Source organism: Pogoniulus pusillus, chromosome 37, assembly GCF_015220805.1.
Source record: "Pogoniulus pusillus isolate bPogPus1 chromosome 37, bPogPus1.pri, whole genome shotgun sequence".
NCBI classification, from domain to species: domain Eukaryota; kingdom Metazoa; phylum Chordata; class Aves; order Piciformes; family Lybiidae; genus Pogoniulus; species Pogoniulus pusillus.
Genome location: NC_087300.1, coordinates 911,548 through 931,351, shown reverse-complemented (window position 1 = coordinate 931,351; position 19,804 = coordinate 911,548). Strand labels below are relative to the sequence as shown.

The following is a 19,804-nucleotide window of genomic DNA, read 5'->3' as shown; positions in this document are numbered from 1 at the left end:
GCCTGCGTGGGATGCCCACGGCCGCGGCGGGGGCCGCCGATGCCGCATGCCCGGGCGCGGCAGCGCCATTGGCGGCGGCGGTCACATGGCGGGCGGCGGCGGGGCCGCCTGTGCCCTCCCTCCGAGCCTCCCTCCGCGCCTCCCTCCGCCGGGCTGAGCGCTGGGAGCGGCCGCGATCGCAGCATGAGCACCCTCAAGGTCTACAGCACCTCGGTCACCGGCTCCCGGGAGGTGAGCGGCGGCGGCGGGGCTCGGCGGGGTGCCCCCGGGGGGTGTCCGTTCGCTGGGGTGGGCGTCTGTTCCCCGTGGAGCTGCCGATTCCCCCTCCCCATCCCAGCTGTTCCCTCCCCTGCTCACGCTGCCCTGTCCCACTCATCCCCCGAGTCCGCGCTGGGTGTGTCTCCATCCCACTGCCCACGCAGGACCCAGCCCTGTGGCCAGGTGGGCTCCGGCCGGCAGCCCCTGAGGAGAAGTCACCCTCTGAGCCCTGTGCTGAGCGTGGCTGCCATCCTGGGGTGCGTGCTCAGCCTTGGGGCTCCTCTCCCACTCCCCATAAGCAGCCTTTTCCCACCCTGGCTCCCAGATCAAGTCCCAGCAGAGCGAGGTCACCAGGATCCTGGACGGGAAGAACATCAAGTACGAGCTGGTGGACATCTCCCAGGACAACGCTCTGCGGGAGGAGATGAGGGCCAAGGCAGGCAACCCCAAAGCCATCCCACCCCAGATCGTCAATGGAGACCACTACTGCGGGGTGAGGCTCATGCTCTGGAGGCTGGGTGGGGAGGCCTTAACCCTGCCCCCTTGGTTTGGCTGCAGAAGATGTCAGGCCCCCTTCCAGGAGGTGTTTCTCGGGGGGTGTGCAAGGCCCTGCCAGGGTTAGGGGAAGGCTCTTTGGAGCACGGTGGCTTGTGACAGGTGGAGCCTGCTCGGGGGGGGCTGTGCCCACCCTGCTCTGTTGTGTTCTGCATCACTCTCACCTGTGCTGTGAAGCACTTTGTGCTGCCTGCCGGGTGGGAGCCTGCAGGCCTGGCCTGCTGAGCAGCCCTGTGGCTTTTCCCACAGGACTATGAGCTCTTCGTGGAAGCTGTGGAGCAAAACACCCTGCAGGAGTTCCTGAAGCTGGCCTGAGCCCCTGGCTGCCCTCCTGTCCTGGACTCTGCCTGCATTCCTCAGCACTCTCATCTCCCACCGCCTTCCCTTCCAGGTTGTCAGCTCTGTCCTGGCACCATGACCTCTATCCCGGCACAGGGGAAAACCCATGACCAAAACTACTCCTTGCAGCTGCCTCCAATGCCCTCCTGCCTAACCCTGGGATCATCTCAGAGGGATCCAGAGCAAGTGCAATGCTCCCTGGGAGCAGAGCTGGGCCTGGCTCCCTCCGCAGCTTCCAGTGCCTCTGTAAACAGCAAAGCCTCTGGGGCTGGGGGCAGTGCAGCTCCCTCGGCCCTCTCCTCTGCAGGGAGAGCTTCCCCTTTGGGAGGGAAGGGCTGAGGCTTGCAAGTTACTTCCCACTTCTCCCAGTTGCTGTTCAAGTTGTACATCCTGCTGCCTCACTTCTTGGGTTTGGGGTTTGGTTTTCTGTTCTTCATCTCAACTGCAGCCCTTGTGGCAGCTCAGATGATTGTTTTTGTTGTTGTTGTCTGTTTGGTTTTAATTTAATGCAAACTTACTGCACGGAGCTGGGGCCTGACCACCCCCTGCAGGAGGAGGCCAGGTCAGGGAGCTAAGGCTGGTGTCACTCTGATGTCACTTGTCAGGCTGTCCTGGGGAGGGGACTGGCAGCCCTGCAAGTGGGAGCAGTGGCTGCTGGGCCTCCCTCCTGGGGGCTGCTCCAGAGCAGGCAGCTTGAGCTGTCTGAACTCTGCTCTTTGAGTTGGCTCTTGGTTGGTTTTTGTTTTGTTTTTGGTTTTGCAACCTGGACCAAGTGCATTTTGTTTTCCTGCCAAAAAGCAAGTTTATAACCAGTGTTGTCTTCAGAGATGCTATTAAATGTTACTGAACCTTTCAGCCTGGGCACCTGTGGCTTGCTTTTCAGTTTGGTTTTTATTTGGGCTGCAGGTTAACCACCACCTTCGGTAAAGGTTGAGTCATCTCCAGCTCACGGAAGCTGAGGCTGTTGTACTCTCTGCTGCAGCCTGACACAGATCTTGACACCTTAGAGTGCTGCTGCTAATCAAAGGCTCCCAGGACTTGCCTGAATCCCCTGCAGTGTGGTAGTGACAGGTACCTGTCTGAGGCAGTCTCTGCATGCTGAGGACCAGGGGAGGGACAGCTTCAGCAGAAACCAGACCCCTGGTTGGTTCTAGACCAGGCTGGAGAGGGGCAGTGGAAAAGGCTGCTGTAAAAGAGGCCTCTCTGTGTGCTGCTGTGTCTGCTATAGGTGGAAAAGGAAGAAAGTGAAGGTAGAGCTGTGGAGATGGAGTCCCAGGGAGGCAGTGGAAGTGGCTGTTGTGCACAAGTGCTGCTTCCTGTGCTTGAGCTGTGCAGGGTTTAGCTCTGATCAGAGAGAGGGTCCTGGAAGAGCTGTGAGCATCCAGCCCCTTGCTACAGCAACTCTGCCTTGGGAATCTGAATGGAAACAGGAACTGCAGCTTCCAGAGATGGTTTCATTGGGAGCCTTTTCCGAGGGCTGGGCCAGCAGAGTGTGTGCAGGGCCTCTGCGGGAGGGAACTGCCAGAAGGCGCTGCCTGGCGCGAGTGGGAGTGCCGGTGGCTGGGAGTCAAGTGGGAGCTTGTCACAGCTGAGCCGAGGAATGCACTGCAGAAAGGGCTGCAGAGCACAGCCCCGGCCCACGGAGAGGGAGGAGGATGCTTGACTCGGGGTTCAGCCGGGAAGCAGCAGAGGGACTGAGCTCTTCTCCAGTGACATGGTGTCCTGTTGCAGCAGCCAGCTCCTGGCTGCTGCAGGCTGGAGGGAGGGGGTCTGGCTGCTTGGCGTGGCTGTGGCTGAGCCTGGGCCTGGCTGGAGCTGGGGACTGTCCAAGGGAAGGAATCATTCACGTACAGGAAACCCAGCAGCAGGAGCTGCTGGCTCTGCCCCAGCACTGCAATGGCTCAAGGCCTTCAGGTTTCACTTCAGCAGAGACCATCTAACTGTTTCTCTCGTGGTGTGGGTGCAGCTGAGATCTCTGGGGAGCACTGTATGGAAAGCACATTGACCCTGGGGAGCCCTTGGGCCCAGCCAAGCAAGTGCCCAGTACCAGTGTGAAGCTGGGGATCACCCTGTGCAGCCTTCAGCAGAGATGAGAAACTAAACTGTTGTGGGGAAAAGACTCCACCTGCAAGGCCAAGGCAGCAGGACTGAGCCTGGCACCTGCTGCCTCTAAACTCTTCTCCATCCCAGGTTGCATCACAACAAAACCAAACTGTAAGCACTCCCCCTCTGTGCTCTGCCCAGCCAGGGGAGGCTGTAACACAGCCGAGGGGGTGAGGCAGCTCCTTCCTGCAGAGCCTGGGGGGAGCAGCTCTGTTAAGCTGTTTGCAGCCCTGTCCCCCCTGCCGGGGAGGGCTCTTTCCTCCGCAGCAGCAAGGAGGCACTGGGGGTCAGGCCACATTCCTGCAGGCTCCTGGAGTCGTCCACGTACACCCTCCGGGGAAAGGTGCTGATGAGCTCATAGCAGTCGGAGTCTCCACCCCTAGGAAAGAGCAGCCCAACCTCTGCTAAGCACAGGCTCCCCCGAGCTTTCCCTGGGCTGCTCTGGCTGATCCATCTGCGGTTGTAAGAGGAGCAGGAGAGTTCCACAAGCATGGGCTGAGCACTAAGAAAGGGCTTCCCGCCCGCAGCCAGCAGCAGAGTGGCTGTTCCAGGCTGCACAGCTGCGCTGGCAAAGGAAGCTCTCAGGTCCCAGCTGCAGTGAGCTCCTCGTGGGCTCAGCCTGGGGCCAGGCCTACAGCTCACGACGAGAGTGGGAAGAGGGGAGAGCAAAGAAGTCCCCTCAGCCACCTGGAACTGTCTCCAAAGGGATGAGAGAGCCCCTGGGCAGCGTTGAGGCTCAGAGCTGGCAGAGCACAGGATGGTCTTTGCCCAGCAGTGAAGCCTTCAGCCGAGCTGGAGGCTGCAGCTCAGCTTCCAGGTTGCACCAACACCTTGAGAATGGTGGCACTGAGAAGTGAGTGGTGATGAGGAGCTGGAAGGAGACAAAGGCAGTGCTGGACCTGGTTCAGTGGCAATGCTGAGAGGCCAGAAGAGGTTTCCCTCTGCTGCTGTGTCAGCTTTTTGGTGAAGGTGGGTGTGGAATGCTCTGAGCCGAAGGTCACCCTGGCAGTGCTGCCCAGAGAGCATCTCTGGGGGAGGGGCAGCTCCTAGAGCCAGACTAACCCTCAGCCCTACTTGGCTTAGGCTGCTTGATCAGCTCCAGAGCCTTCCCCGGGCCTACCTGGTGCGGGCAAGGCACTGGCGCAGGTCCCCGATGGTGTCCGTGGGCAGCATCTTGATCACCTGGGTCCGGTCCCCGCTCTCGGACCTGACGCGGAGGGAGCAGAGGGCAGGGGCAGGAGCTTGAGCCTCCTCTTCATCCTCCTCTTCAGCCTCCTTCACCCTGGAGATTAGAAAACTGTGTCAGCTGAGAGAGAGGCCTTGCTGCTGGCAGCCTGAGAGCTCTCAGTGGGCAGAGCCTCAGGGCTGTGATCTTTGGAGATGCCCCTAAGGGGGGCGAGGCCACGTCCGAGTGTGGGCGAGCAGAGCAGCCACAGCCCGAGCTGCTGCCTTGCTTTTCCCTGCCTAAAGGTGCCTGGGAGAGAGGCTTGCTGACCTCCTTTAGCTGCCTTTCAGATCAGGGCTGTCTGCTAAGTGCTTTGTCCTACTTTTTTTGATTAAAAATAATCTGCTTGCAGCTTTTTTCTCCTCAGCAGTGATTTGGGTCCTCCCTGCCAGAAGACTACAAGTGGAAAAGTGCTGTTAGTGTTGACCTCCCACTCGGGCATCAGTTTCCTGGAGGAATTCTCCCACTTAACATGACCACAAACAGCTTTTTTTTTCAGATGGTTTCAAACTCTCAGGCCTTGGCTTGCTGCTGGGGAAAGTATTTGACAGCAATAAGTAATATCTTGAACAAGAGAAGCTTTTGTTAGAGACATAAAAGCCAGGCAGGCTCACCAGGAACAACTCAGGAGGCTTCCCACAACACCAAGCTTGCCCTCACTGTTCCTAATTTTCTCTGAGGTATAAGATAAAAGGGCCAAGGTCTCTCCAGTGCTCAGCTGAAGCCCCTGGAGTGACCTCTCAGTGATGAAAGAGGAGGAAGATGAGAGCCTGACAGGCAGGGCTGGAGGAGCTGTGTCCCTACCTCTGCAGGGCAGCCAGCCTGGGTGTCTCCAGCAGATTCTCTTTGCTGCTCTGCACTACACTGGAGCCCTGAAACCAAACCAGGTGAGCTGTCACCACTGCCTGCTCTGCACAGAGAGCAGCCAGTGCCAGGTGTGCGCTGGTGCAGCCTCTCTGGGAGGAAGAGGAGGCTGTGCAGAGCTGGGAGGCCTGAGAAAGGGGTTCCAGTGGTGTGTGGGGTGCTGAGCACAGGCAATTGCTGCTGGCCTCCTCCTGGGGGGAGGTCTGCTCCTACCTGCTGCACAGCTCTGGCTGGATCTTGGACACTGAAGGCTTCTCCATGTATTGAGGGCTTGGGATGCTTGTTGGGAAGCTGCTCCAAGGAGAGCTTGGGACCTGCTGGAGCAGAGGGAGGGGAGGTATGACCATGCCTGATCTCTTTGGGAGTGATGTTCCCCTAGGAAAGGCTGAGCTGTGCCCCTTTGTGGTTTGCATTGCACCTCCTGTGGGAGCAGGCTGAGAGGGTTGGGGCTGTTCAGCCTGGAGAAGAGAAGGCTCTGGGGAGACCTTAGAGCAGCCTTCCAGTACTTGAAAGAGCTACAGGAGAGCTGGGGAGGGACTTTGTACAAAGGCTTGGAGTAGCAGGATGAGAGGTGATGGCTTCAGACTGGAAGAAGCTGGATTAAGATAAAACACTGGGAAGAAATTGTTCCCCAGGAGAGTGGTGAGGCACTGGGACAGGCTGCCCAGAGAAGCTCCAAGCCAGGCTGGGTGGGGCCTTGAGCAAGCTGCTCTGGCAGGAGGTGACCCTGCCCGTGACACGGGGTGGAACTGGGTGAGCTTTAAGGTCCTTTGCAGCCCAGACCGTTCTCTGGAGTGCAGCAACCAACAGGGAGAGCTCTAACCTCCTCTGCAGCTCTAACCTCCTCCTGCTCTCCCCAGCTGCAGCTCGTTCCACTTTCTGGCCCGCTGAGGCTTTGGCTGCCAACAGCAACTGTCAGCACCAGTGAGCAGCTGCCGAGCGCACAGCTGCGGCGTGCGGCAGGCACAAACCTCCTCAGCTCTGCTGTGGGCAGGAAGAGCTGAACCTGTGCTGATTGCTGCAGCCCTGTGAGGGTCTGCTTGGTGCTGCTGAGGTGGAGCTTTGGCCTTTCAGAAAGGCAGAGGCAGATGTGGCTGTGGCAAGGTGCTGATTTTCTGCTCTTTTACTGCCATGTCTTGTTCTTGAGCAGGATTCAGTGAGGAGAGGAGCCTGGAGCCTGGCAGCTGCAGGCAGCACTGAGGCTGCAAGCACAAGGCTCTGACCCACAGCTGTTCCCTTCCTGGCTGAGACCCTGCACCTTCCTGGGGAGCAGCCAGGCAGAGAGGGACATGGGGGTGCTGGTTAACAGCAACTGAACATGAGGCAGCAGTGTGCCCAGGTGGGCAGCAGAGCCAATGGCATCCTGGGCTGGCTCAGGAGCAGTGTGGGCAGCAGCACCAGGGAGGTTCTTCTGCCCCTGTGCTCAGCACTGCTCAGGCCACACCTTGAGTGCTGTGTCCAGCTCTGGGCTCCTCCATTGCAGAGAGATGTTGAGGTGCTGGAAGGTGTCCAGAGAAGGGCAGCAAGGCTGGGGAGGGGCCTAGAGCAGAGCCCTGTGAGGAGAGGCTGAGGGAGCTGGGGGGGTGCAGCCTGCAGCAGAGGAGGCTCAGGGCAGAGCTCATTGCTGCCTGCAGCTGCCTGCAGGGAGGCTGTAGCCAGGTGGGGTTGGGCTCTGCTGCCAGCCAGCAACAGAACAAGGGGACATAGCCTCAAGCTGTGCCAGGGCAGGTTCAGGCTGGATGTTAGGAGGAAGTTGTTGGCAGAGAGAGTGATTGGCATTGGAATGGGCTGCCCAGGGAGGTGGTGGAGTGCCCATCCCTGGAGGTGTTTAAGAGGAGGCTGCCTGAGGCACTCAGTGCCAGGGTTAGTTAATGAGAAGGGTTAGGGGATAGCCTGGACTCAATGGTCCTGGAAGTCTCTTCCAACCTGGCTGATTCTGTGATTCCTCTCCTACCTGCTGGAGCACCCTGGTGAGGTTTTGCCTCTCCTCTTTGGGAGCTGGCTGTGGTTTTGGAGGAGCTTTGAGGATTTACCTGGGATCTCAGTGGCTTCCTCACTTGCTCTGGAATGGCCAAGCACTCGGCCACGGCCAGGGAAACTGCCTGGCAGGCCTCTGCCCTGGAACACCACAGCCCTCCTGTCAGTGACCTGTCAAGGTAAAGGCAACTGTCAGCAGCCAGGCTGCTGCCCAGGAAACCACAGCAGTGGCAACCAAGAGCTGTAAGCCCCAAGTGAGACTGAGAGCTGCTTCCTTGGGAGCTGCTCCAGCTGCCCAAAGTCAAGGCAGTCACTCTCAGCTCTCTAACAAGGCAAACCCTGGCAGAGCCACCAGGTCCCCAGGGTGTCCTCTCTAGGCCCCAGGGCAGTTGTTCAGCTCTCTTAGCAGGCTGCTGATTCCCATCAGCTGTAAGCAGTGTGCTTGGGCCTCTCCCAGCCTCAGGGTCTGCTTCCAGACCCGGGAGTGTTGCCTGATGTGAAAGCTGCAGGGGGATGCCATGGCTGAGGGGGTGCAGTGCTCACCCCCAGGGGGATGCCATGGCTGAGGGGGTGCAGTGCTCACCCCCAGGGGGATGCCATGGCTGAGGGGGTGCAGTGCTCACCTGCAGAGGGATGCCATCTGGGTAGCAGTGCTGCAGCTCTGAGGGGAAGTAGCCATCTATGATGTCCTGGAGGCATTGCTGGAAGAGGGAGAGGCTGTGGTCAGAGCTCTGCCTGTGTGCCCAGGCTCGCTCTGATCGCTTGGGGCTGCTCCTAGCTGTGCTGTGATTGCTGTGCAGGAAAGGTCCTGGATCTTCACCTCCCACAACAACTGCACCAAGACATCCAAGTCTTTAATGGGCACAGGAACCATCTCAGGTCAGGCTGTTTGGGGCCCTGAGCACTGTGCTCTAGTGGAAGATGTCCCTGCAGAGGGGTTGTACTAAATGACCTTTAAAGGTCCCTTCCAACCCGGCCCAGTCTGTGCTTTTATGATCTGAACATGAGCAGGAAGTTCTTTACTTTGCAGGTGGCAGAGCCCTGGAGGAGGCTGCCCAGAGAGCTGTTGGAGTCTCCTCTTCTGCAGACTTCCAGGGCCTGCCTGGATGAGTTCCTGTGTGAGCTGCTTTAGGTGATGCTGCTTTGGAAGGAGGGGTCAGACCCAGTGACCTTCAAGGTTCCCCTCCAACCCCTGCCATGGGTTCTGTCAGGAGCTGGAGATCTCAGTAGCTGTCCCCACAGCTGCCCTTTCCTAGAGCTTGGTGGGGGCCAGAGGAGGGTGGCTCAAAGTGCAGCTCCTCCCCAGAGCCTCCCATACCTGTGCGGCTGGGTCCCGGTAGGGCCGAAAGGGTTGGTCCCTCATGACCATCCCATTTTGGTACAGAGTCAGAGGGAGGGCTTCTGGCTGCCTCAGCTGCGCCCCCCCGGGCCTGAGCTGGATCCCAGCGATGCCCTCTCCAGCCAGCAGGTTCAGCTCCTTCACCTTTGCCAGGATCAAGTCAAAATCAATCAGGGGCTGGGAGGCAGCAGCTTCACCTGCAGCAGAGGGCTCAGAGTTACACTTGGAAGGGGCTGACAGCTGAAGAGCTTTTGCCTCTCGGTGGGACTGAGGAGACTTTGAGACCTCACAGTCTGGGGCTGTGCTGCCTTCTCCACCCTTTGCCTTTTGCTCTCCTGCAAAGTGTGGTGCAACAGAGCTGCTGTTTGCTGGGTGTGTGTGAAACCACAGGGCAGGGCACTCTTGCTGCTAGTTGGGACTGCAGAGCCAGCTGCAGATGCAGCCCTTCAGGACCATACAACAGTCCTGGTTGGAAAAGCCCTCTGAGATCCTCCAACTCTGCCCAGGCAGGGGCTAAGCCATGGCCCTCAGCACCACAGCTCTGCCTCTCCGAAATAACCTCCAGGGACAGGGGCAGCTCCTCCCTGGGCAGCTTCCAGTCCTTCAGAACCCTTCCAGTGAAGAAGTTTCTCCCAATATTCAGCCTAGACCTCCTCAGGTGCAACTTGAGGCCATTTCCTCTTGTCCTGTCACTTCTTCCTTGGGAGGAGAGATCAACCTCAGCTGGCTCCAGCCTCCTTTCAGGGACTTGTAGAGAGTCAGGAGGTCTCCTCAGTCTCCTGTTCTCCAGACCAAAAACCCCAGGGCCCTCAGCTGCTCCTCACATGGCCTGCAGACCCTTCAGCAGCTTTGTCACCCTTCCCTGCTGACCACACTCAGCTCCTTGCCTTTAGCTGTGACTTCAGGAGGGTTCTGTTTTCCCTTAATGTGCTGCTGTAAAATGCAGTCAGGGATCAACCAGCTGGGCTGGAGGAGTGGACCAGGGCAGGCTTGTTGAAGAGGTGCCAGTGTAAACACAGCTGGCTGCCTGCTCCTGGCCACCAGCAGGCTGCTGCCTCTTGCTGAGACTCTGCTGGGATGTTGAGCTGGGTGCTGGAGGAGGGTGGCAGGAGGGGAAGCAGTCAGAGCTGAGATGGAGCAGTCAGAACAGGAAATGAAATAAGTGAAGTAGGCAGAGGTGAAGCCTTTGGGTGGTTTTTCTGTTCTGCTTTTTGAGGTGTGACAGAGGAGGGAAGCAGGGTGGCAGGAAACCATCCTCAAAAGAGTGAGCTGCAAACAACCAACGTTAATTCTGCTGCTTCCCCCAGTTCTGCCCTCCTGCAGGTGAGGGAGGGAAGCAGAACTCGGCTGCTGCTTGCCCAGTGGGTAGGGAGCAGCAGTGTCTGTCCAGCACAAGCATTAGTCTCTCTGATTTTCTCCATCACCACTTCCTAAGAAGCCACTGCCAAGCATGCTTGGAGCCCGTGCAGCACAGGCAGGTCTCAGTTAAAGCACTCCCGTGGTGCCTGGGAGGAGAGGCAATGAGTGCTGGGGCCAGGCACTGAGGGTAGGGCACAAGGCAGCTGGGTCCATTTCCCACCCACCTCACGTCAGGGCTGTGGATGCTGGCAGCATCCTTCCTCCTCTGAGCACGCAGCAAGAGCTAGGACAGCTGCTTCAGCAGGGTGTTGGTGCTTTACCTGGCTTCCAGAAGCTTCCTGCTGGCAGCTCCTCTTCATCTTTGCCTGATTCTAAGTCTTCCAGCTGCTTGTGCCTCTCTCCAACCCAGACCAGACCATAGTCACTTAGAAAGCGCTGTCAGGAGAGAGTACAGGTCAGAGCTGTGGTGCTTCAGCCAGACATGGAGGAGTGGTCAGCTGTGACTGTGAGAAGCAGAAGGGGAGGTGAAAGAAAGGGTTTGTCTTTGGGCTCTTTGGCCCTGGCAGCCAGACAGGCTCACTGGCAGGGTAGTTGTAGCAGCTCCACTAGTAGCAAGCAAGAGGGAAGATGAAAGTGGTGGTGATGAAACTGTGATCCCCAAGGCAAGTCCAGAAATCAGCATGAAGAGCCTTGGAGGAGGCACCAATCTGTGTGCTCCAACCCCCTGCTGCCCTGTAGCTCACACCCAGCCTGTTCTTCCCTTTGAGGAGTGAAGATCTGTGAGGATCCCAGTGGCAGCTTGGCAAGGCCCAAGCAGCTGAGACCACAACGAGCTCAAACTGAAGGTGCAGGTGGCTCACCTCCATCTCCCAGACCTGGCTCTGCAGCTGAAAGCATCTCACTTCCAGTTCCTCTGCTGTGGGTGAGTTGGAAGCATCTGAAAGGGAAGATTTGGTGGTGCCCTATAGGAGCCTGTTCAAACAGTGAGCAGGTGCCCACTGAAGCTGGACCCAAAGCCCCAGGCAGAGCGGCTGGAGCGAGGCTGCAGAGGGGCAGAGCACACCTGTGTGGGCTGACAGGCATCTGCTTGTGCTCTGCTCAGCACAGGGAGAGCTCACCACAGCTGCTGAGCTGTGGAGGGAAACCTGTCTGGGCTCAGCTGGAGAGCTGCTGGATTCCAGGGAAGTGAACAGGAGGGAAAACCCTTTGGTGACTCAGTCAGAGCTGGGTTCAGCTCAGGGTCTGCCTTGCAGGGCAAGGAGCCTGAACCTGTAAAGCTGTTCAAGGCCCCAAGCAGGTTTTTTGCTTTCTCTTAGCTCTGTTTTTTCCCAACCTGTTTGAACTCTGCAGTGTTTACCTCTTGCTTTCTTTTTTCCTGACCACCTCAGGTAGCTGTGTGGTTGTTCTGTGCTCATGGAAACTTTGTAACCCAGAGAAAATAGGTCAGGAAATTGTTGTTTTCTCATTGCATCAGAAAAGCTGAGGGACAGATGCAAGTCTGAAGCGTGGATCTGCTTTGGCAAGCAGCACCACCTGCGTGTGACTGATACCCCTCACCTGGGAGGCTCTTGGGCCTTCAAGGCAAGAACAGCTCCTGAGGGAGCTCTCTGAGCTTGCTCTGTTTGAGTACCAGGAGCTCTGTAGCTCTTCCACAGTGAAGTGCCAAGGGCAGAACAGTTTTTTTTACCTTCTCCTTTCTGAAGAGCCTTCATCTTCTCTTCAAGCTCAGCAATTCTCCTGTCCTTCAGGACAAGAACAAACAATGACCTGGTTTAGTTCTTGGCCTTTCAGGAGGACCCTAAGGCACAGTTTGCACAATTAGCCCTGCCTAGGTGGGTCAGTGGTGCACCTCCTCTTACTCTGTTCAGACAAAACTAGGAGCAGGAAGGCTGAATCACTACAAAAATGCCTTAATTAGACCCAAATGAGGGGTGGGATATAAATGCACTGCTCCAGGAATAGGTGAGGGACAAGCTGACCTCTCTCTTCCCCTCCTCCACCTGCATGAGAGCTGTAGGCAGACACAAGGACTCCTGCCCTCCTGCTCAAGCACTGCTCAGGGGCTGGAAGCAAACCCAGCATCTCTGCAGCCCCCTTTTGGACTTAAACGAATTCTGAGCTGCAGTAATCAGAGAGGTCTGCTCCAGGCTCACTCTGAGCTGCTGGCTCAGAAAAGGAGGAAAAGAAAGGTCTGGAGCCAAAGGCATCAGTGGGAAGGTGCTGAGATTCTTGTCTTGAAGTCCCAGCAGGGTCTGTCCACTCTCCCACTCCAAGAGCTGATAAAATTGCCCTGTTGTTTTCCAGAGCTTTGCTCAGAGAACAGAGGAGGCTGCAGACTGACCTGGCTTAGCCCAGCAGAGGTCTGAGCAGGTGGTGACACTCCTGCGGCTGCAACCAGCCGAAGGGGACAGACACCAGGTCCAGCAAGGGGCAGAGTTTTACCTTCACTTGGATTTCTTCTGCTTGTTTCTCTATTTTCTGTTCCAGCAGAGCGATTCTTTGCCTCAGAGAGGACAGGGGCCCTGTGTCAGAGCAGACAGCACCTGGAAGCACAAGCAGGTGGCACCTCTCTGAAACAGGGATCAGTACTGGAGGTGCATCTGTGCCACAGGGAGCCCTGCGCAGCAGACAGCACCACGGAACCCTTTAGGGGTGCTGGGTGGGAATCTCCTGGCTCCTGGTGGGTAAGGAGATGGCTCTGTCACTGGCTGTGCATCTTGGGGGGGGGGGGGCACACACCACAGGCATTGGCCTGGCCTGGGGTACTAAAGTCCACCAGGCTGTCACTGAGAAACTGGTGGCTCAGAATCCCCTGCTCACTGAGGAACTTTACCCTGCATGTTGCTCCTTTTCAGTGCTGTCCTCCTCGAGCAGGAGAGGAGGTTGCCTTGCCCTGGATTCTTTGTCCTAGGAGCCAGGCTGTCATCTTCTGAGAAGAGCATGGAAGAAAGAAAACAGGTCAGTGTTTGGCCACAACATCTCCAAGAGCAGGTGAAGACAAACTGGGGCTATGCTGAGGGAAAAGAGGGCAGGAGAAGGCAGAGTGGCCCCAGTCCATCACCCCCATAAGCACCCTCAGCCTAACCACTGGTTATGAGCCAGGCCCCAGGGCAAGGTAACATCTCAGCAGCTGAGAAGGCTGAAGACAAAAGAGCTCACAAAGAGAGAGAGCAAAAGACTGAGACAGAGCATCCTGCCTTTCGTGGTGAGGCACACAGTGGTCATGTGGAGCTGCTCTAACAAAGAGCAAAACCACTCTGGGATGAGCAGCAGCAAACTTCACTGAGAGTGGTGAGGGAGTTTTTGTCCTGAGCTCTAGGAGGAAGGATGTGACCTAAAATGGAGCTGTAAAAATAGATGAGGCTCTACTGTGCTCTAGGGCTCGCTGAGGATGTGGAAATCTTTTGTTGCTTATCTGATGTTGGACAGGTAGGAGACAGCTCTGCAGCCACTGCAGAGCAGGTAGGCTGGCAAGGGAGAGCTTGCTGAGAGGCAGAGAGCTGGGGCAGCTCTGCCCTGTCAGTAGTTGTAAGAGGACAATATACAGAAGTAAAGCACAGCTCCTTGGCAGCAGTTGCTGGAGGGCAAAGGTGTTAGAATGCTGCCCCCAAAACGCTCCAGCTGTGGACTTTTCTCCTTCCCACTCCACACGTCCTTGCTCTTGGGGCAGAGTGGATGTTCACACAGCCACTACTTGTAACTGCTAAAACCCTGCAGCCACAGTCGAAGGAGCTACCTGAGAGCAGGGGGGATGAAATTCGGGTGGGCAAGGTGCAGTGGTGCCTGCTGTGCCAGGGCAGGTGCTGCTTGTGGTGCCACTGCAGCTATAGAAAGCAACTGCCTGCTCCAAGGTGATGAAGCTCAACCTGGGAGCTGTGCCTGAACAACAGCCCTGGGCCCTGCTGGTGACTGACAGCAGCCAGCAAAAGCAGCAGGTAGGACATTCGGCTGTTTCTGAGCCTGGCAGCTGTGGGTCTCCAGGGGCCGGCAGCGATCAGCACAGGAGGTTCCAGCTCAGCACCAGGGGGAACTTCTATCCCGTAAGGGTCCCAGAGCCTGGCACAGGCTGCCCGGAGAGGCTGTGGAGTCTCCTTCCCTGGAGCCTTTGCAGGCCTGTCTGGATGTGTTGCTGTGTGGTGCTGCTCTGGCAGGGGTTGGACTGGATGAGCTCTTTGGGTCCCTTCCACCCCCTGACCTCCTGCGCGCCTCTTTGCGGGACGTTGGCAAAGAGGGGCACGGCGCAGGGGCGGTTGAGCGAGAGCGCCCGGGAGGCAGCCCTGCCTGTGGGCACCGGCGGCACCCGACGTGTGCCGGGGCGTCGCTCCCGGTGTGCGTGGGCCCCGGGCCGCGGGGGGGTCCCGCCGGCGCCGCACTCACCGCGCCCAGGCCGCCGCCGCCGCCGCCTTGTTTACGGGCGGTTGCCATGGCGACGAGCGGCCGCTGTGATTGGCTCGGCCTTGGTCACGTGGGGCGCGGGGCAGGCGGAGGGCGTTGCCCGCGGTCGGTACCGGCAGCCGCAGGAGCAGGGCAGGGATGGTGCCGCTGTGCTCGGCACGGGTAAGCCACACCTCAAATCCTGGCTTCAGCTTTGGACTCCCCGCTCCAAGAAGGACATTGAGGGGCCTGACCTGGGGCCTCGCACCCTACTCGTGTCCTCGGCTGCTGCCTGCTGTCTGGCAATGCTCTCCTGTCCCTGGTGTTGACGCTTCCACGAGGTGCAAAAATCAACGCCATGTGGTGAAGCTTTGCTGCAGAGAAGCCTTCAGCTCCAGCCTGGCCGCGCTGCGCTTCAGCAGCGCAAGAGCAGGCAGCAGGTGCGGGATGTGTGCTGCCTGCCCCGCGGCCGCTCCACGCCCTTCAAACCGCCTTTAAGGCAGTCAGAGCTCCTGCTGCAGCCGCTGAGCGAGCTCAGATCTGCTGCGAGGGGGCAGGTGCTGGGGAGCTGGGAGGAAGTGTTCCCCTGATGCATTTTCCGGAGCAGTCTACCCCAGGTGTGTGGCTGCAGCTCGGAAGGACAGCTTGAGCCCAGCACAGAAACGGAGAATGGGTTAGGTTGGAAGGGACCTCAAGGATCAGCCAGTTCCAAGCCCCTGCTATAGGCAGGGACACCTCCCACTAAAACAGCTCACTCAGCCTGGTCCTGAACACCTCCAGGGAGGTTGTGGAGCACAGAAGCACAGAATGGGATCTTTGATCACATTGGGTGCTTCTGTGCTCCACAACCTCCCTGGGCAACCTGTGCCAGTGCCTCACCACCCTCACTGCAGAGAACCCTTTCCTAACATCCAGTTTGAGTCTCCCCTCTGCCAGTTCAAACCCATTCTTCCTCCTCTCATTCCAAGCCCTTGCCAATAGCCCCTCCTCAGTCTTCCTGTAGCCCCCTTCATACCCTGCAAGGCCACTCCAAGGTCTCTGTGAAGCCTTCTCTTCTCCGGGCTACAGAGCCCCAACTCTCTCAGCCTGTCCTCACAGCAGAGCTGCTGCAGCCCTCTGAGCATCTCGGTAGCCCTGCAGGAGTGGTTTGTTGGTGGTGCCCTTGTTGAAACGTTGGCCATGATTTGCAGACCCTCCCAGTGAAGGTTGTGGGCTTCAACCCTTCGTGGGTGTGGGGCATAGGAGAGGGCAAAGCAGAACTCAGCCTGCTGCATGGGGTGGGAAGTGGAAGGGCAAGGAGCTTGCTGCCTTTGCTGCAGACAGGGAACAGGAGCTGCTCTTGTGCTGGGTGGTGGATGGGCAAGGCTGGCAGGGCTGTGTTTTGTGGAAGGGTCTTTAGTGAGGTGGGGAAAGGCAGGGCAAGGGGCTTGTTGCCTGTGCCAGGGAACAGGAGCTGCTCTGGTGCCAAGCGATGGGAAGGCAAGGCTGGAAGGGCTGTACAGCATTATCCCCATCTGGAGCTCCTCTCTGCTGTGTCTTGCACCTGCTTCCTCTCAGCATCAGCAACCACTTCCCCAAAACTGCCCTCGGCAGCACCAGCAGTGACTTCCCCAGGCGGGCACATGAAGGGAGGGGGTTGGTGAGGCAGGGCCACCAGGCTGCTTAAAGCCTCCTGCCGCCGCCGGCAGACGAGGAAGCCTCACAGCACCGAGAGCAGAGCCCTGACCATGCAGCCCCTCCTGCTCTTCCTCCTCCTCCTCTCTGCGGTAAGACAGCCCTCTGGCACGGGAGCTGCCCAGCCCGGGGGGCTCCCAGCCGCCTCTGTCCCTTGGGTGTGTTGGCAGCCGGGGTTGGGTTCCACTGGTGGGAGAACTCCTGCTGAGTTGCAGCTGGGAACTGCAGCCTTTGGCTGCTTCTTTGGCCTGACTGATGTTGACTTTAGCTCTGGCTGGCTGTGGCCTGTAAGGGCCAAACAGAGTTGTTTGGGCTGGGAAAGACCTTTAGGGTCATTGAGCCCAACCATTCTCTAACTCTGCCTAGGCTGGGGCTAAACCCTCAGCACCACATCTCTGCCTCTCTGAAGCACCTCCGGGGATGGGCATTCAACCTCTTCCCTGGGCAGCCTGTGCCAGTGAAGAAGTTTCTCCTGATGTCCAAACTAAACTTCCCCTAGTGCCAGTTGAGGCCATTCCTCCTGTCCTGTGACTTGTTATAAGGAGCACAGACCAAGCCTCACCTCCTTGCAACCTGTTGTTGCTTTTTAATGCTTTAAAGAAAGTTTTGGGTTGCTTTATTTTTTCCCTTAAGAGTACTGCTCATATCCAGAACCTTCTTAGCTCTCCAAGCCCCCTTGCAGCCTCTTTCCCATGCTGGCCCCAGCCCGTGCCTGCTGTGGGGACACCAAGCGTGGCTGCAGGGACACTGGAGGTGCTGGGCCCAGCTGTGGGAGCGCTGGGTGGGTGCCATAGCTCCCTGGCTTCCTCTTGTCCCTCCCCACTGGAGGTTGTTTTCCTCCCCGCAGGGAGGCTCCGTGGGGGTTCTTGTGCTGTGCTTGTGGCCTCGGCTCTGTCCCGGCTGAGGCTGTGTGGGAGGGATGAAGGCCCTGGTGCTTTTGGGGCACCTGTGGGGATGATTTTGTTGTGTCTGCAGCATGTTGATAACGAGGCCAGATTCGTCTGTGCTGACTTCTCACGCGAACAGCAGGCAGCTGCGACCTGCTGCTGGCTCCAGAGGTTGCAGTGATGTTTTGGGAGCCCCAGCCCAGACGCCTCATAGCACAAGAGTGGCCGTGAGGGGCAGAGCTGAGTGTCTGGAACAAATCCTTGGCCTTGCCCCAGCTCCAGAGAGCCTTGCGGGGTGGTGTGAAGCAGCGTGGGGGCTGGATCACAGAGGCAAAAGGTGTCCTTTTTCCAGCAGCCCGTGTGGCTGTGACCCCTGCTCACAGGCATCACACCCAGCTGCTTGCACCGGGACTCCCAGCAGGACCTAGGGACAGTGATGGTGCACCAGGGGTGCCCACACCTTCACTTGGAAGGTGCCAGTCTTCAGTGACAGGAGGAAACTGCCCTGCAATTCTCATCCCCGGCTTCGCTTGCTGGCTGCAATGTCCCTGCAGTGCTGGAGGCACAGGGGTCCCTCCTCCTCCCCCTCACTTGCACTTTGGGCATTTCCCAGCTCTGCTCCTGCCCTCCATGTGCTCTGCTGCGGGGCTCACGGTGCGCCGCGTCCCCAGCCACACCCTCGCAGTGGCTTCAGGGGCAGACACCATCCCCCAGCTTCTGTTTTGCCAGCCAAATTTCTGCGAGCCTGTGCCCGGGCAGAGCGAGGAGGCAGAGCTCGCTTGGCTTCCCCTCTCGGGAAAGCCCCGAGCCAGCATTGCCTTCTGCCTGCGGTGTGCAGAGCCTGCCGGGGGCGAGCAGCCCATCCGCCCCTCCCCAGGGAAGCGGCAGTGCGGGCACTGGGCTGCCCCGGTTCCTTTCTGCCCCCCAGGGCTGCCAGGCAAGGGCTCTTAGGAGCATTTCCACTCCGGTTTGGAGCAGTGCTTGACTCTGCTCTTCTCTTCCAGTGCCTTGCCCGGGCGGACACCGTGGAGGGCCAGGAGGAGATTCAGAAGACCACCGCTGCCCCGACGGCACAGGTCTCTGTGCAAAGCATGAGCCCTGCCCGCAGCCCTCCCCTCCTCTCTCTCGCCCTGGGGCTGGCTCTGCCTTTCTTCCTGCGCCACTGACCCGGAGGGGGACACCTGGCACCTCACCGGCCCCGAGAAGACAGCCCTGGGTTGGCATCCTCAGCACCGACACCGCCACGGACCCTCGCAGCGCAGAGGCCCAGCCAGGCCAACGCCATCGCTCCTGTCCCTGCCTCTCTCCTCACCCTGGAAATGACAGCCCCAAACTGCCGCAGCCCCAGCAAGGGGCCCCGAGCCCGGCTCCGGAGCGGCCCCGCAGCCAGCACCAGAAATAAAGCGCTGGGGCAGAGGCTCCGACTCGGCTGTGGGGCTGGGTCAGTAAGGAGGACCGGGGGGTGAAGGGGGACCCGGGGGTGAAGGGGGACCCCTCGCTGGTGCTGCTGGGTCGGTAAGGGGACCTCGGGGCTCTAACCCTCGGTGCCGCTGGTGCCCTGCGGTGCAGGGGTCAGCCTGGGCTGCACGGCCTGGCACTCCCAAAGCTCTTCCCTGGCCTCCCTGGGGCTTTGCAGGGTCTGAAGGGCTCCATGGCGCTGCTCCTGGGTCCCTACTCCTGGGGCTCGGAGCCCAGGCCTAGGAGCAGCTGCAGGTAGAGCGCCCCCCGCAGGCTGGGCGCACCCCTCGAGCCCAGTGCCTCCTGGCCAATCCCGTGCAGGGGCTGCAACTCCTCACCAATCCAGCACTGCCAAGCTCCTTGCCCTTAGCCAATCCCAGCCTGGCAGAGGCTGTATAAGGGTGGATGAGAGCAGGGGCTGCTCCTGGTCGGGTGCAGCATAGGGTAAGGGGAGGGGGCACCGTGGCCCCGGGGGTCTCTATGCAGAGAGGGTTTGTTGGCTCAGCTCCGTCCCTACGCACCGGCTGGGCAGAACTGATGTGTTTGGGTGTCCTGCTGTGGTTTCCAAGTGCTGAGGTGGTGCAGGCAGGCCCTGTCCTGCCTGTGTCCTCAGTTACAGAAGCCCAGCATGGTGTGGCCCCAAGGACCTCTGGAGGTCATCCAGCCCAACCCCCCTGCTAAAGCTGCACCCCGAGCAGCGAGGGTGGAAGCATTTGGTGTCTCCATGTGTGCATTTCTCACCTCGTGTCCTTTTGGCATTTGGTCATGTCCCTGGGGGGCTTCTGCCCTCACCCAAGTGGACAACACATCTGCCCTGGGGTCCTCAAAGACAGGTGCTGTGTCACCATGCAGCTCTGCAACGTGGGCACTACCCCCACAGCTCACCCTGGGCTGACTGGACTGGAACAGCCTTGGGCCCACAGCAGGGACTGAGCTCCCCCGAGCTGGGACTGGTGGGATCCAGCAAGCCCCTGGTGCCCTGTGGAGCACAGCTTGGCCTGTGCCTCCTTTCCCAAAACCCAGGGCCTGGGCACTAGAGGGTACTGGGCACCCATCCTGAGAACAGGATGGGGCCCTTCACTGCAGGGCTTGGAGGGGAGCAAGGTGCTGGGGTGGCAGGCAGCTTTCCAGAGCTGCCAGGCTGTGGCCATTACAAGGACGAGGACGCCAAGCACTCAGAGTGTGCAGAGCTGGCCCCGCTGAGCAGGACCACATCTTCCACAGGTACATAAATACAGTCAGAAGGGCAGGCTGGTTGGGGGGGGCCCGCATCCACTCTCTAGAGGGTCCCATGGTGGTTGTGTCCATGGGGTCCTCGGTGAGCACATGCAGGGGTCCCCGGGATGGAGGTGAGATGCTTCCTTTTGTGATGGAGAGGAGGGTGAGCATCCT

General features: G+C 59.0%; 2 protein-coding genes and 1 long non-coding RNA gene across 3 annotated transcripts; 2 read left to right on the top strand and 1 right to left on the bottom strand.

Moving 5' to 3' along the window:
• The first annotated feature begins 93 nt into the window (after positions 1-93).
• Positions 94-2,007, top strand: SH3BGRL3 (SH3 domain binding glutamate rich protein like 3). Its single transcript, XM_064172391.1, has 3 exons — positions 94-231; positions 584-751; positions 1,063-2,007. Exons 1-3 carry the CDS (start codon positions 184-186, stop codon positions 1,126-1,128), a joined length of 282 nt encoding a protein of 93 aa, XP_064028461.1. The 5' UTR covers positions 94-183; the 3' UTR covers positions 1,129-2,007.
• Positions 2,008-3,215: 1,208 nt separating this feature from the next.
• On the bottom strand, positions 3,216-14,444 carry UBXN11 (UBX domain protein 11). Its single transcript, XM_064172441.1, has 12 exons — positions 14,215-14,444; positions 12,462-12,636; positions 11,707-11,761; positions 10,880-10,956; positions 10,340-10,454; positions 8,640-8,857; positions 7,945-8,022; positions 7,378-7,492; positions 5,558-5,658; positions 5,285-5,352; positions 4,376-4,537; positions 3,216-3,634 (listed from the first exon to the last, which is right to left on the bottom strand). The coding sequence occupies exons 1-12, from the start codon at positions 14,442-14,444 to the stop codon at positions 3,469-3,471; spliced, it is 1,560 nt and encodes a 519-aa protein (XP_064028511.1). The 3' UTR covers positions 3,216-3,468.
• Positions 14,445-16,015: 1,571 nt separating this feature from the next.
• LOC135190848 (uncharacterized) lies at positions 16,016-18,378 on the top strand. Its single transcript, XR_010308653.1, has 2 exons — positions 16,016-16,159; positions 17,959-18,378. It is a non-coding gene; the product is annotated as an uncharacterized LOC135190848 (long non-coding RNA).
• Positions 18,379-19,804: the final 1,426 nt, after the last annotated feature.

Bases quoted from the DNA above. Each gene is read 5' to 3' on its own strand.
- SH3BGRL3 (XM_064172391.1), top strand. From the start codon at position 184: ATGAGCACCCTCAAGGTCTACAGCACCTCGGTCACCGGCTCCCGGGAG. The intron at 232-583 runs GTGAGCGGCGGC...CCTGGCTCCCAG, and splicing joins CGGTCACCGGCTCCCGGGAG to ATCAAGTCCCAGCAGAGCGA. The intron at 752-1,062 runs GTGAGGCTCATG...CTTTTCCCACAG, and splicing joins ATGGAGACCACTACTGCGGG to GACTATGAGCTCTTCGTGGA.
- UBXN11 (XM_064172441.1), bottom strand. From the start codon at position 14,444: ATGGCAACCGCCCGTAAACAAGGCGGCGGCGGCGGCGGCCTGGGCGCG. The intron at 7,493-7,944 runs GTGAGCACTGCA...TTACCTTGACAG, and splicing joins CAGATGGCATCCCTCTGCAG to GTCACTGACAGGAGGGCTGT. The intron at 5,659-7,377 runs GTAAATCCTCAA...CTGCTCCAGCAG, and splicing joins GGAAGCCACTGAGATCCCAG to GTCCCAAGCTCTCCTTGGAG.